This window comes from Hemitrygon akajei, chromosome 2, assembly GCF_048418815.1.
Source record: "Hemitrygon akajei chromosome 2, sHemAka1.3, whole genome shotgun sequence".
NCBI classification, from domain to species: Eukaryota; Metazoa; Chordata; class Chondrichthyes; order Myliobatiformes; family Dasyatidae; genus Hemitrygon; species Hemitrygon akajei.
The window spans coordinates 181,742,518-181,758,807 of record NC_133125.1 but is presented as its reverse complement, the minus strand read 5'-3'; the positions used below and the strand labels follow the sequence as shown (position 1 = coordinate 181,758,807).

The 16,290-nt window shown below is 43.6% G+C and overlaps 1 protein-coding gene across 4 annotated transcripts in view; it reads left to right on the top strand.

Moving 5' to 3' along the window:
• The window catches only part of klc3 (kinesin light chain 3), a 150,494-nt gene that overhangs the window by 72,057 nt on the left and 62,147 nt on the right, over positions 1–16,290 (top strand). For all 4 annotated transcript variants that reach the window (XM_073033317.1, XM_073033326.1, XM_073033335.1 and 1 more), the window contains one exon: positions 15,564–15,737. In XM_073033317.1, coding sequence (XP_072889418.1) covers positions 15,564–15,737 — 174 coding nt within the window. The remainder of the gene's footprint in view (positions 1–15,563; positions 15,738–16,290) is intronic.

Below are 16,290 nucleotides of genomic sequence, written 5' to 3'. Positions count from 1 at the left end.
AGTTTATTTCACATGTGTTGTGGTTAATAGTGTTATTTCTGTGTCACTCAGTTAGCCACTCCCACACGGGAGGAGGAATTCACATACTGTACAAGCAGTAAAGTTCAGTTGAGTAGCCTGCGTGCTGCTGTGTGCTCTGCACTGTCCCTCCATAATGAACACAACATGGTGTCAGAAGTTAGTTGCTTATCAATGAATTCAGGCTACAGATCAAAGGAGACCCCCAACAAGAAAGAATTTACAGTAAGACTTTTTTATTTGTATGTATTTGTGAGAGTGTCCAGGGACTTAGTGACTTAGACTACCTAGACTAGTCGCTAACTGAGATTGAGCGGAGACCGCAACACTGTAATAATCCGTGGCTACTAGCCTGGGAAAATGCTCAGAAACACAGACACAGCAGAGAAGTCAGTCAAACTCTCACAGAGAGAGAAAATAAGACTTCCATAGTCCAAATAAATAAAATAATAAATAAACAAGGTAATACCTACAGGACCTACATCTACTTACCTAATAACCGCCCCCCCCCCCACCCCGAGACATTTGATTTCTCTAAACCGAGGGACTTTGAGAAATAGCTCTGACACTTTGAGAGATTGAGGGGTTCAAGCAATCTCACTCAGGCTTCTGAAGAGCATCAAGTAAGCACACTGATATACGGCATGGGTGACAATGTGGATGAGATCATAGGTGGATCAGAACTGACAGATGCTCAGGAAAAAGGAGTACAAAACAGTGCAGGGCAAATTCAAAGAATATTTCACAGGAAAGGGAAACAAGAGAGCAAAGTTCAACTCCAGAAAACAGGAGCCAGATGAAAGTGTAAATGATTTCATCACAGCATTGTATGCCCTGTCAGACAACTGTGCATATGAAAATCTGAGAGATGAGCTCATTAGAGACAGAATTGTTGCTGGACTACTAGACACCGAATTGTCAAAGAAACTTCAGTTGCAGGCAAGTTTCACACCAGAGTAACCTATTACTATGGTCAGGTAGAGTGAGAATGTTTGTCAGCAACAGGCATGAAAACAATGTTGAGGTAAAGCAAGAAGCTCTACTAAAAGAAGGGTACAAATAAGGTGCAGTCAGAAAGACATCAGAAAGAGGTAACAGTAGAGCTCAGCTCAAACAAGACAAACAGAATGTCCTACTGCAGGAGATGCGGCAAGTCTCCATTCCGCATCAAAGAGCTCTGCCCAGCAAAAGAAGTGAAATGTCACCAATGCAATAGAGTTGGCCATTATGAAAGACAGTATCACTCAAAAATAGTTCATCAGGAAGTCAAGGAAAGCCATGATTCAGCCAAAGAGGGAACTTTCCTTGGAGCTCTAGATTCAAATAGACAAGGCTGGTGTTCTACAGTACATTGCAAAATGGGGTAGTGACGTTCAAAATGGACACTGGGGCAGATGTCACAGCCATCCCCAAATGTCTTTTCAGAAAACTGGCCTTATACTAAACCCAACGAGGAAAGTGATCAGGGGCCCGGGAAACATAAGCTCAGTGTGAAAGGAATGTTCACAACATCCATATGTAAAAATGAGGAACAGTTAAAAGAGGGCGGCTATGTTGTTCAGGATCTCTTCGCACCTCTACTGGGACGACTGCTGAACCTCTGTGCAAGGTTGGATTTGCATTGTTCAGCGGCAGGAGAAATTACTGGAGTTGTTCACAGGCCTGGGGTCTGAAAGAAGAGTACCTTATACAATTGAGGCCAGGAGTAATGCTTTATTTTCTGACCACATCGAGGTGTATACCAATCCCATTGAAAAACCAAAGTCAAAGCTGAATTTGAGAGAATGGAGGCGCTGGACATCATAACTAGAGTGAATGGACCTACTGACTGGTGTGTGAGCATTGTTCCCGTTCCCAAGCCAGATGGCACAGTGAGCATCTCTGTTGATCTAACAAAACTGAATAATTCAGTGAGGCAGGAGAAGTCTATTCTGCCCTATGTTGAGTACACATTGGGTATGCTGGGTTCTTCACTAAACTAGATACAAAATCAAGGTTCTGACAGATTGTTTAGCTCCTAAGTCACAGAAGCTCACGGCCTTTGTCACACCAAATGGATGCTATGCCTTCAAGAGACTCCCTTTTGGCATCTCATCAGCCTCTGAACTCTTTCAGTTGAGGATGAACAAAACTTTGTAGGGACCAGAAGTAGTCCTCCACATGGACAATATGCTCATCTTCAGAGGCTCAAGTGAAGAACATGACAAAAGAGTGGAAGCTGCCTCGGAGAAACTGAAACAGGCTGGAATCACCTGAACAAAAATAAATGTGAATTTGCAAAGTTGGAGGTGAAGTTCTTAGCCCACCAACTATCCTCAGAGGGAGTGCAACCAAATTCAGATAAACTGACAGGAGTTTGGACAACAAAACAGCAAATGAATGTATCAGAGATCTGCAATTTCCTTGGCATGAATAAAACAGCTGGAAAGTTCATTCCAGATTTAGAAGAGAAAACAAAGCCGTGACACAACCTCCTCTCTCAGAGAAATGTTTGGACCTGGGACGCACTACAGGAGGTCATTCTCATTACTTAAAGCAGAGCTGATCTCTCTGCCGACATTGATGTTCTTTGATCTGAACAAAAACCCAAGATCTCTGCAGACACCCCTTCCTTTAGCTTAGGGGAGTGCTTGTGTAAAACTGAGGTGTGTTTGGAAACGGGCGGCATGTGCATCAAGAGCGTAATGAACAGCGTAATGCCCAAATCAGAAAGGAGATATTGGCTGTTGTGTGCACTTGTGTAAAACTGAGGTGTGTTTGGAAACGGGCGGCATGTGCATCAAGAGCGTAATGAACAGTGTAATGCCCAAATCAGAAAGGAGATATGGGCTGGTGTGTGCATTTGTGAATGCTTTAGCTGCTACTTGATAGGCACTAAATTCCTACTTGAAACAGAGCACAAGCCAACTGACAGCGTCCTTAGCTTGAAAAACTTGGATGACTTACCTCCACATCTGCAAGGATTTGGAATGAGGCTTGTGCGATACTGTAATGACGTTGAGCATGTCCCTGGCAAATCCTTCAGAACATCAGCCCCTCTGATGAGGATGCCACGCAGAACTGAGTGGACGGAAGCTGACCCGCCCTCATGGAAGACACCAAAATCTACCTAGCTCAGATATATCAAAGCTTTCCTGCATCACAGAGCAAAGAGGATAAAATTCATACTGAGTTGAAAAAGGATCAAATCTGCAGCAAGGTTATACAATACTGTGAGCATGGATGGGCAGCTGTTCCAAAAGGAGCTCATAAATTACACCTTACTGGCTTGAAAGAAGCACGCTCACCATTCTTGATGGTTTGCTGCTAAAGGGCTCCAGACTCATTATTCCTGCTTCGATGCACACCAAAATCATCAGTCCATCGAATCCATCAAGGCACCAAAAAATGTTGCTAAGAGCAAGGCAATCTGAGTGGTGGCCTGGTCTGAGCACACAGCTGAGAGGTTATGTAAACCTATATGAAACATGCGGAAAACTGCACGAAAGTCATCCCTGTCCCACAGCACTCCCAGACTTCCCATGGCAAGTTGCAGGCACAGACATTTTGAGCTGAAAAGAGATAAATATTTCCTCACAAACGAGAAAATCTGCAGATGCTGGAAATCCAAGCAAAACACACAAAATGCTGGAGGAACTCAGCAGGCCAGGCAGCATCTATGGAAAAGAGTACAGTTGACGTTTCAGGCCGAGACCCTTCATCAAGACTGGGAAAAGGCTGAGTCAGAGTAAGAAGGTGGGAGAGTGGTGGTTCGGGGGGGGGGGGGGGTGGGGGGGGGGGAGTAGAACCACAAGGTGATAGGTAAATCCGGGAAGGGGGAGCAGTGAAGTAAAGAGCTGGGAAGTTGATTGGTGAAAGAGATACAGGGCTGGAGAAGGGGGAATCTGATAGGAGAGGACAGAAGGCTGTGGAAGAGAGAAAAGGGGGGAGAAGCACCAGAGGGAGGTGATAGGCAGGTAAGGGGTTAAGGTGGGAGAGGGAAACGGGGATTGGTAAAGGGGTGGGGGAGGGGCTTTACTGGAAGTTCGAGAAATCAATGTTCATGCCATCAGGTTGGAGGCTACCCAGATGGAATTTAAGGTGTTGCTCCTTCAACCTGAGTGTGGCCTCACCATGACAGTTGAGAAGGCCATAGGCTGACATGTCAGAATGGGAATGGGAAATGGAATTAAAATGGGTGGCCACTGGGAGATCACTTTTTCTGGCACTCAGTAAGGCGGTCTCCCTAATATACGGGAGGCCACACTGGGAGCACCAAACACCCCAGTAGGCCCCAATAGACTCACAGGTGAAGTGTTGCCTCAACTGGGAAGGACTGTTTCGGGCCCTGAATGATAGTGAGGGCAGAGGTGTTTGGGGCAGGTGTAGCACTTGTTTCACTTGTAAGGATAAGTGCCAGGAGGGAGGTCAGTGGACAAGGGGATTGCTTATGGAGCAATCCTTGGAGAAAGCAGGAAGTGGGGGGTGGGAAAGAAGTGCTTGGTGGTGGGATTACTGTGGATTACTACTGACAGAATGTTGAGTCTCAAGCTGTCTTCTGCATCCTCAGCAGCAGTTATACAGCACCCGAAACCTGTACTTGCACACCTTGGAATACCAGAGGCTCTTGTATCAGACAATGGTCCACAATTCAGCTGCTCAGAGTTCAAAGTCTTAGCTGGAGACTATGAGTTCAAACACCAGAAAAGCACTCCACGGTACCTACAGGCAAATGGAGAAGCGGAAAGAGCCGCGCAAACTGTTAAAAGTCTCCTACCGAAGGCAAAAGACCCTACAAAGCACTACACCACACCTCTTGCAAGTGACTACAGTCGAGCTGTCAATGGGCCAGAGACTGAGAACCAGCCTGCCCCTTCTTCCTTCCCTTCTCCAAGCTCACTTAAACAAAGGAGAAATTTTGAGACAACACAGCGTGAGAAAATAAAGAGCATGCATAATCTCAGACACAGAGCAAAATCTTAGTTGCTGCTCCAGAGTGGTGAAGCTGTTTGGGTTTCAGACCAATTCACCAAAGTAGTCCGGCAGCATTCACCATAATCGTTTGTGATCAGAACATCACAAGGTGGAACAGGCGTACGCTCGTGCACCTTCAAAGTCCATGAAAGGTAGAGGAAGAAATAAAGTAGGCTGATCATCATGATGAGGACCATTTACCTGAGGTGGACACACTTGTTCAAGCATCTCCATCCCGCCCCATACTTCCAGGAACCTATACCAGATTGGGTTGTTTATCTGTCCCACCATAGAGATTTCCTCCAATGCCTAATAGCTTAGGGCAAGTTACTAAAGAGGCAGAATAATCCTCCACTTTGCTGGAGTGTCCAGGTAGTCCACTCTGACCTCCATTAGATTTAGTGTTTTTTAGAAAGAGTTCTAATGTCGAAAACATTTCACAAAGTAGACTGTTCTTTAAAAAAAAAGATTTGGTGAAAACGGAGGAAACAGAGAGAAAAACAAAGAGAAAGACAGTTATAATGTTGACAATTTTTTTTATGACAAATAAACTCTTCTCGGGCTTCCACCGGGTATAGATATCAATTATGACCGACGTTTCGATGACAAACACTGCCATCTTCATCAGGAATGATACCTGGGCATGTCTAGTCCAGTGGCATTTATACCCCCTTGGTCCGTCCCTTCTGATTGGATGGTCTTCATCCAATCAGGTTTCAACTCTCCCACCTTGTCTGTGATTGAATTCCAGTTCTTATTTAGAGCAAAACCTTTGTCTTTGTAAAATTTATTTCAATGGCTTCCTTTACTATGTGATTCCAAAAACCAGTGGTGCGCACACTAGTTTTGTGCTGTCAAAGTCAATGCTATGGCAGTGTTCTACTATCACCGATTTCTCTGGGTAACCCAAACAGATACACCCCTCTGCTCCTTGATACGGGTTTCCACTGTGCGTCCCATCTGACTGATATATGCTGCTCTGCATTCACAGGGAATCCTGTAAAAGTCAGCCATCCTGAGCCCCAGGTCATCTGTACAGCACGGAAACAGGCCATCTCGGCCCTTAGTCCATGCTGAACACTTACTCTCACTTTGACCCGCATAAGCTGATATTTGAGCTTCCTTGCGGGTTTGTGGATGGTATTAACTTGGTATTTCTTGATCCCTCCAGAAACCATGAAAATACAGGGAAGACAGGCAGTAGCGACAAGTTCCTCCTTGTTGTTAGGTTTCCTGGTTTTTCCGTCGGCCTTTCTAAGGACACTGGAGTTGACCACTATGCTACCGCCTCACCTCACATCATGGGGAGAACATACAAACTCCTTACAGACAGCAACAGAAATCAAACTCCAATCGGTTGTCACTGTCACTGTAAAGCGATTACATTACCACCCCACCCCATTAATAGCAGGTTTTAAGGGATAGATTGTGATGACAGTTTGCCTAGACATGTCCTGAATTCTATTATGTTTGGGGGCAGGGCAGAACCAATTCAAAACATGGAAATTGACATTAAAAGAAACTCTTTCATGTGAAAGAGGAATGCAGAACAAGGGAACGTTTAGATTTTGAGCTCAGTTGTGCGGGAGTGAAATCAGAGACAATGTCTCCACACAGAGGGATTTGGAAATTTGTAACTCCATCTGGGATAATTACATTCTGAAAAAAGTTTTTTGTAAAGACATATCGCTTTGTGGAACAGGAGTGTTAAAATAGAATAAAATAGCTGAATGACAAAGAATGTGAAAGGGTTAAATTGCTGATGCTCTCAGTCTTGCATTTCAGTTGTAGCTCGAGGTCTGAGGCACTAAATGGGTGCTTTATGAAGTAAAACGTGTAGTTACTCATAAAAATATGTCACAGAGAGTATTGAATTTCAGCAGTCTCAGCCCCTGCAGCCTTTTGCTGCCAGTGCAGTAATAACACTTCATTTATAGTTCTACATGAGGACCCTCTGGGGCTCTTCTGCTAATTATCTTCCCCCATAGCATGAAAAAGTGGTTAACATCTCATCCTTCAAACTTAATTAACAGACAGCTTGTTTAAGACCTGCAGGTTATAGTTCCGACATTAAACTGCAAGTTAATCTGAAGTAATAGGGTACCAGCATGGTAGATAGCACAACGTTATTACAGGTTGGTAAGCTACAGAGTTCGGAGTTCAATTTCAGTGCCACCCGTAAAGAGTCATCTGTTTACCCCATGAACGCTTGGGTTTCCTCCAAGTGCTCCAGAGTCCAAAGAAGTACTGGCCAGCAGGTTAATTGGTCATTGTAAATTTTCCCATGATTAAGCAAGAGTTAAATGGGTGGGTTTCTGGGCAGCACAGCTCATTGGGCTGCAAGAGCCTGTTCCGTGCTGTATCTCTGAATTTAAAAAATACCAGAAAATTTTGACGGAAGGTGATTGACCTTCATCAATGCTGCCTGACCTGCAGAGTAGTTCCATTATTTTCTGTTTGCACTTAATTTGAAACCTAACTGGGTAAAACTGGAAGTGTCTACTTGATTCTTCGGTTAAATCTTGTCACCACCCACTCATAGACAGATAGATAGATAGATAGATACTTTATTCATCCCCATGGGGAAATTCAACTTTTTTCCAATGTCCCATACACTTGTTGTAGCAAAACTAATTACATACAATACTTAACTCAGTAAAAAATATGATATACATCTAAATCACTATCTCAAAAAGCATTAATAATAGCTTTTAAAAAGTTCTTAAGTCCTGGCGGTAGAATTGTAAAGCCTAATGGCATTGGGGAGTATTGACCTCTTCATCCTGTCTGAGGAGCATTGCATCGATAGTAACCTGTCGCTGAAACTGCTTCTCTGTCTCTGGATGGTGCTATGTAGAGGATGTTCAGAGTTATCCATAATTGACCGTAGCCTACTCAGCGCCCTTCGCTCAGCTACCGATGTTAAACTCTCCAGTACTTTGCCCACGACAGAGCCCGCCTTCCTTACCAGCTTATTAAGACGTGAGGCGTCCCTCTTCTTAATGCTTCCTCCCCAACACGCCACCACAAAGAAGAGGGCGCTCTCCACAACTGACCTATAGAACATCTTCAGCATCTCACTACAGACATTGAATGACGCCAACCTTCTAAGGAAGTACAGTCGACTCTGTGCCTTCCTGCACAAGGCATCTGTGTTGGCAGTCCAGTCTAGCTTCTCGTCTAACTGTACTCCCAGATACTTGTAGGTCTTAACCTGCTCCACACATTCTCCATTAATGATCACTGGCTCCATATGAGGCCTAGATCTCCTAAAGTCCACCACCATCTCCTTGGTCTTGGTGATATTGAGACGCAGGTAGTTTGAGTTGCACCATATCACAAAGTCCTGTATCAGTTTCCTATACTCCTCCTCCTGTCCATTCCTGACACACCCCACTATGGCCGTGTCATCAGCGAACTTCTGCACGTGGCAGGACTCCGAGTTATATTGGAAGTCTGATGTGTACAGGGTGAACAGGACCGGAGAGAGTACGGTTCCCTGCGGCGCTCCTGTGCTGCTGACCACCGTGCCAGACCTACAGTCTCCCAACCGCACATACTGAGGTCTATCTGTCAAGTAATCCACTATCCAATCCACCATGTGAGAGTCTACTCCCATCTCCGTTAATTTGTGCCTTAAGATCTTGGGCTGGATGGTGTTAAAGGCATCATTTAATCTCTTCTGCTTGCCACCTTTTCTCACACGTTACCTTTCTTTTCATTTTACTCCTTGCTCCCACCACCACTGCACTTCTCTCTCGCTCTGCACTTGCATCTGTTCTGAAAAATAGCTCATTAGTTTGAAATGTTAGTTTTGTCTGTGTGGCCTGGGGCACTTACAACATTTTCAATATTTTATCCTTTTGATATTCTTGATTTGTATTTGCTGGGTGCATCATTTTTGAATGATAGATAGATAGATAGATAGATAGATACTTTATTCATCCCCATGGGGAAATTCAACTTTTTTCCAATGTCCCATACACTTGTTGTAGCAAAACTAATTACATTCAATACTTAACTCAGTAAAAAATATGATATGCATCTAAATCACTATCTCATAAAGCATTAATAATAGCTTTTAAAAAGTTCTTAAGTCCTGGCGGTAGAATTGTAAAGCCTAATGGCATAGGGGAGTATTGACCTCTTCATCCTGTCTGAGGAGCATTGTATCGATAGTAACCTGTCGCTGAAACTGCTTCTCTGTCTCTGGATGGTGCTATGTAGAGGATGTTCAGAGTTATCCATAATTGACCGTAGCCTACTCAGCGCCCTTCGCTCAGCTACCAATGTTAAACTCTCCAGTACTTTGCCCACGACAGAGCCCGCCTTCCTTACCAGCTTATTAAGACGTGAGGCGTCCCTCTTCTTAATGCTTCCTCCCCAACACGCCACCACAAAGAAGAGGGCGCTCTCCACAACTGACCTATAGAACATCTTCAGCATCTCACTACAGACATTGAATGACGCCAACCTTCTTAGGAAGTACAGTCGACTCTGTGCCTTCCTGCACAAGGCATCTGTGTTCTTATCCACAAATTTGTATCTGTATCACATCCGGCTTAAATTGTTGCAACACACATAAAATGTTGGAGGAACTCAGCACAGGTGGCATCTCAGCACAAAGTGTTGACTGTTTATTCCTCTCCATAGATGCTGGCTGACCTGCTGAGTTCCTCCAGCATTTTGTGTATGTTGCTCAAGATTTCCAGCATCTGCAGATTCTGGAGAAGATATCCTGGCTGTTGGAGACACAACAAGAACCTCTCTGGCATGTTGAACATAGAACAGCATGACACAGGAACAGATCCTTTGATCCACAATGTTGTGCCAAACCAGCTAAAAAGTAATTTTTTTAAAACCCCAAATACTAATCCCTCCTTATCTACTCAATGTCCATATCCCTTCATCTTCCTCACATACATGTGCCTATCTAAACATCTCTTTAAAACCTCTAATGTATTTGCCCCTGTCACCATACCAGACAGCGCATACCAGGCATCCATCACTCTGAGTAAAGAAACTTACCCCTCACATCCCTTTTGAACTTACCCCCTCTCGCTACAATGCATGCCTCTGGTATTTGACAATTCTACCCTGGAGGGGAAATAAACCCCCTGTCTACTTTATCTATGCCTCTATCAGATCACCCCTCAGCCTCTGCCACTCCAGAGAAAACAACCCAAGTTTGTCCAGCCTCTCATGATACCACATGCCCTCTAAACCAGGCAGCATCCTGGTATAAACCTCTTCTGCACCCTCTCCAAAACCTCAGCAGAGTAGGGCAAACAGAACTGTATGCAAACACCAGGTGTGGCTGAACCAGAGTTACAATATAGTGTCTTGGGTTTTAAACTCAATACATTGACTTATAAAAGCAAGTATTCCATAAGTCTTCTTAACCACCCTATTGACCTGTGTAGCCACTTTCCTGGAGCTACGAACTTGGACCCCAAGATCTCTCTGCTCAGCAACACTATGAAGGATCTTGCCCTTAACAGTGCACTGTCTCCTTGCATTTGCCCTATCAAGGTGTAACACCTCACATTTATCTGGGTTCAACCCCATCCTCCATTTCTATGCCCATATCTGCATTTGATCTATACAGTGCTGTATTCTTTGCCAGTTTTCTACACTATCCACAACTCCACCAATCTTGGTATCATCTGCAAACTTACTAACCCACTCATCTACATTTTAATTCAGGTCATTTATATACATCACAAAAGCAGGGGTCCCAGTGTAGATCCCTGTGGAACTCCACTAACTCCACGATCTTCAGCTCGGATAAGTCCCTTCAACCACTACCCTCCGTCTTCTCTGTGCAAGCAGTTCTGAATCCAAACAATCAATTTTCCATGGATCCCGTGCATTCTAATCTTCTGGATTAGCCTCCCATGAGGGATTTTGTCAAATGCCTTAATAAAATCCATGTAGGCAACATCCACTGCCCCACCCTCATCAATCTCTTGTCACCTTGGCAAAAAACTCAATCAAGTTGCTAAGACGAGACCTGCCCCGCACAAAGCCGTACTGCCTCTCCCTAATTAGGCCATGAGTTTCCAAATGCTCATATATCCTATTCCTAAGAAGTTTCTCCGGCAGTTTCCCCCCATGCCTAACGTGAGACTCTTTAGTCTATAGTTTCCGGACTCTCACTTGTTCTTTTCTTAAATATCGGTATAACATCAGTCACCCACCAGCCTATAGGACCTCACCTTAGCCGATAAACGACGTGAAAACACAGGTCAAAGCCCCAGCAATCTCATCTCTTGCCTCCCTCAATGACCTGGGATAAATCCCATCAGGCCCTGGGGACTTATCCACCTTAATACTCATTCGAAGACCCAACACTTCCTCCTCCTTGACCTCTAAACACCCTAACATATTTATACACTCAACACTGATCTCCTGGTCCTCCATGTCCTTTTCCTTGGTACATACTGAAGAAAAGTACTCATTAAATACCTCACTCACATTCTCTGCATCCAGGTAAATGTTCCCCTCCTTATCCTTGAGTGGTCCCACCCTCTCCCGAGTTACCCTCTTGTTCTTGATGTATATATAGAGTGTCTTGAGATTTACTGCAATCCTACTAGCCAAAGATTTTCATGGCCACTTCTGGCTGACCTCATTCCCTTCTTTAGTTCTTTGCTGGCTTCCTATGTGCTTTGTTTGATCCTAACTTCTTTACATAATTTTTTTTTTCTTGACTAAATTCATCACCTCTCTGGACATCCAACATTCTCTAATCTTTCCTTCCCTGTCCTTCTTTCTAACAGGAGCATACCTTTCCTGTACTCTGTGCAATTGATCTTTAAATATCCTCCACATGTCTGATGTAGACATGCCAGAAAAAAAGGTGTTCCCAATTAACTCTTCTTAGTTCCTGCCTAATGCCCTTGAAATTTGCCTGACTCCAATTTAAAACTCTCCCGCAAGGATCATACATTCCTTATCTATTGCTATCCTGAAAATTAAGGAGGGTGAACGCTGTTCCCTAATTGTTCACCCACTAAAGTTCAGTCACCTGGCTGGGCTCATTGCCCAACACCAGGTCCAGTACGGCCCTTTTGTTAGATCATCCATATATTAGTTTACAAAATCCTCCTGGATACTTAATAAATTCTGCCCCACCTAAACCCCTTGCACTAAGAAGGCCCCAGTTTATAATAGGGACATTGAAATCCCTTATAACAATAACCCTATTATTTTTACACATTTCCTTAATCTATTTTAATATCTGTTCCTCAATCTCCCACTGGCTGTTGGGGGGTGGGGGGGGGTCTGTAGGACAATCCCATCAGAGTAATTCCACCCTTCCTATTCCTGAGTTCTCCCAAACAGCGTCTGACCTCTCCATTATGTCTCCCCTGAGTGCAGCTGTGATATTGACTCTCCACCCACCCTTTTACCTCCTTCTCTAAAATGTTGAAAGCCTGGTACATTAATCACCCATTCCTGCCCCTCTCTCAACCAGGTTTCTGAATTGGCCACAACATCATAGTTACATGTACTGATCCATGTTCTAAGTTCATCACCCTTACCCATAATACTCCACATTAAAATACACACACTTCGAGCTATCTGACCCATCATGACGTTTATTTTGATTTTGCCTTTCAATACTTCCCCTGACATCTACCTTCCTGTCCAATCCTTCACCTACTGACTTTTTTTTAATTAAATGCAGTCGTGAACAATAGCCAGATCAGAAATGCTGATCAAGTCAACTAGTTCCCAAAGAGAACTCTGATAGGCCAATCAGATGGTTCACTACTGCTCAGCGATAGAACACAAAAAAAATCGTATGTACAATTAAGAAACATTAAAAAATAGCAAAAATACTGGAGTCATGATGATCATGATGGAGAGAGACATTTATACACATGCTGGCCTCCATAATTCAAAGAGATTGAAGAATAAGGTTGCTCTAGTTCCCATCCCCCTGCCAAACTAACTTAAACCATCCCAAGCCTCCTGGCCAGGTTATTGATTCCCCTCCAGTTCAGGTGCAACCTGTCCCTCTTGTATAGATCACCCCTTCCCCAGAAAATATTCCAATGATCCAAGAACTTGAAACCCTGTCCCCTGCACCATCTCCTCAGCCACTCAGTCAACTGTGCTATCACCCCATTCCTACCTGCACTAGTCCATGGCACCAGGAGTAATCCAGAAGTTACTACCTTGGATGTCCTTCTGCCATTCAAAATGATTGTGCCTGATGAAGGAGGGGACCTCACTCCCTACAACTGCCTTTAATTCATTTTCCTCAATACCTTTGAGGAGCAGAACTGATCAGATTTAATACTATTATTGGCTACTGTGGAAAAGAATTGCAAAGTTCTGTCACATTTGGCATGTAAAATGTTTCCTTACTTCAGTGAAGACATTAAGGATTGCTGATGTTGGAGTAACACACAGTGTGCTGAAGGAACTCAGTGGGTCAAGTAATATCTGTTGGGGGAGAGAATTGGTTGCTCCCATAGATGTTGCTCGAGCTATTAAGTTTGTCCAGCAGTTTTTTTTTGCTTCAGATTCCAGAATTGGTAATTTTTTGTGTCTCCACTGTATTACTCAACTCCTCATTCTCCTCCCAGGAACATAGGAGAACAAGGGGAGATTTGATGGAGGTATACCCATATCTATCAAAATTATGTGGGTATAGAGTAAATGCAAACAGGCTTTTTCCACTGAGGTTGGGTGAGACTAGAACTAGAGGTCATGGGTTAAGGGTGAAAGGTAAAATGTTTAAAGGGAACATGAGGGGGAACTTCACTCAGAGAGTGGTGCAAATTTGGAACAAGCTGCCAACAGAAGTAGTGGTGCAGGTTTAATTTCAGTAGAAGTTTGGAGTTTTTGCTACAACAAGTGTATGGGACATTGGAAAAAAATGTTGAATTTCCCCATGGGGATGAATAAAGTATCTATCTATCTATCTATCTATCTATAAATCCATGGATTAGAGGGGTATGGAGGGCTATGGTCCTGGTGCAGATTGATGGGATTAGTTCAACGTGGACTAGACGTGCTGTAGTGCTCTTTGAATATGTGAATCTACAACTGCAAAATCTCTTCAATGTATGACAACTTTGAAGAAGTTTTCTTGCTTCTTTTGAGAGTTCTGTGAGACCCTCTCTCACTGCTCCTCAACTGTTCACCAGCTCTTTGACTCCTTTCCTCCTGCAGATGTTGCTCTACCCGCTGAGTTCCTCCAGCAGAATGTTTGTTGCTCTAATTCAGCTGTTTGTGCTTCGATTTATTGCCTCTGCCTGATGATCTCAACACTCTGGGCTACTTACAGCTGTATCCACGTACAGTGAATTATTTTAAATTACACTGGAGATCTCCTGTTTTTAAAGATAAAATGTTACCTACACATGTACAATCTCCAGTTTCTAATGATTACCGGTAGATATTTGTTAAAACTGCCTTGAGTCAAAACATTTTCATATCCTTTAAATCTTTCTCTCCCTCAGACTTTTAAGTAATTCCAAATGACATACGGATTTAACCAACTTAGGCTTTTAAGTGAGTGGAGATAAGGTTTAATAGATGAAAGGTAAACGATTTTCCCAAGCTTTGTGTGGAACTCCTAATTACCAGCAGAGCTCCAGGTGGTCACTGAGTATTGTAGAACCATGTCTTGAGTTATCCTTGCACTTCTTTCCTGGTAACGGTAGCAAGATGTGGCAGAGGCTGAATGCTCCGACATCGTCCCACAATCCAAAAACATGCAGGTTAGTAAGTTAATTGTTCACATGGCTGTAATAGGGCAGTGTGAGCTCATTGCGTCAGTAAGGCCTGTTTCTATCCTGTATCTCTAAATAAATAAATAACTGGAGCAAAATTAAAAAGTTGGAGGAACTCAGCGGGTCAGGCAGCATCTGTGGAGGCAAATGGACAGTTGACATTTCAGGTTGAGATCTTCATCTGTACTGAAAGAATAGGGGTGAGACAGCCAGCATAAAGGGATGATCAGAAGGGTGGATCTGGGTGAGGAGGAGGGAATAGGCTGGTGGAGACAGTGGCAGAGGCTGTGAGCTGATAGGTGGATGTGACAAAGGGCACAAGATGGTGGACAATTGAGGAACTGGATTCAGTAAGAACTTCCAAAAATAAATTGTTGTATGGTTAAAATGCAAAAGGGAAGGTGTACAGAGAAACTAATTGGATATGCAAGGGACTCTCCTGATGCATGGAGTTGATTCATAGCATCAACAGTTCCTATTCTCCCTCAGATACTGCTTCACTTGCTGAGTTCTATCAACAGATTATTTGTTGTAAAGCAAGTGGACAGTTGTTTGAGTCAGCACAGATGTGATCGGTCAAAAGGTGAGGTGTGATTGTAAGAGCAGTGTATTCTGCTGGTGTCCTGACTAGCATTCTCTGTAACTCCAGACAGTATACTAGCAGATCGTTAATCTCACTGAAACCTTTCCACGTGCTGGCTGTCTGCCCTTATAACAGCAACACTGCACCGCAAGCCAATTAATTGTGAAGCATTTTCTGAGGGATTTGAAGTACTGTGTAAGTGCAGGATTTTCTTGTATCTAATGAGCTTTGCTGAGTTTAGCGTTGTGAACCTGCAGGTGCTGGGCAAGGACCACCCCGACGTGGCGAAGCAACTGAATAACCTGGCACTACTGTGCCAGAATCAGGGCAAGTATGAGGAGGTGGAGTACTACTACCAAAGAGCTTTGGAGATCTACCAGACCAAACTGGGACCAGAAGACCCCAATGTGGCCAAGACAAAGAACAATTTGGTGAGAAAATCACCTCACTACACAGTATCACAGTGGGTGCCCATTTCCCCGTGTAGTCCTTTACAGGTGACAGTCAGTGGGACAGAAGGTCTACAACTCGTTCTCACGATTATTTAAGTATTTAATTTTTTTTTCTGTACATTTGGTCCTCCTTATCCGCGGGTTCCGCATGCACGGATTCAACCAACCGCGGATCAGGAAAACCCGGAAGTTCTCTCTCCAGCACTCATTGTTTGAGCATGTACAGACTATTTTTTTCTTGTCATTATTCCCTGAACAATACAGTATACCAACTATTTACATAGCATTTACATTGTATTAGGTATTATAAGTAATCTAGAAATGACTTAAAAGTACAAGCAGTCCCTGGGTTATGAACGAGTTCCGTTCCTGAGTCCGTCTTTAAGTCAGATTTGAAGTGGGAACAGATACATCCGGTATTATTTAGCGTCAGTTGGTCAAACATTTTTCTTAGTATATAGTACATATTTTACTTTTCTATGCATATAAAACACTTAAGAAACATACGTATTTCAATAATTAAACCACTGCG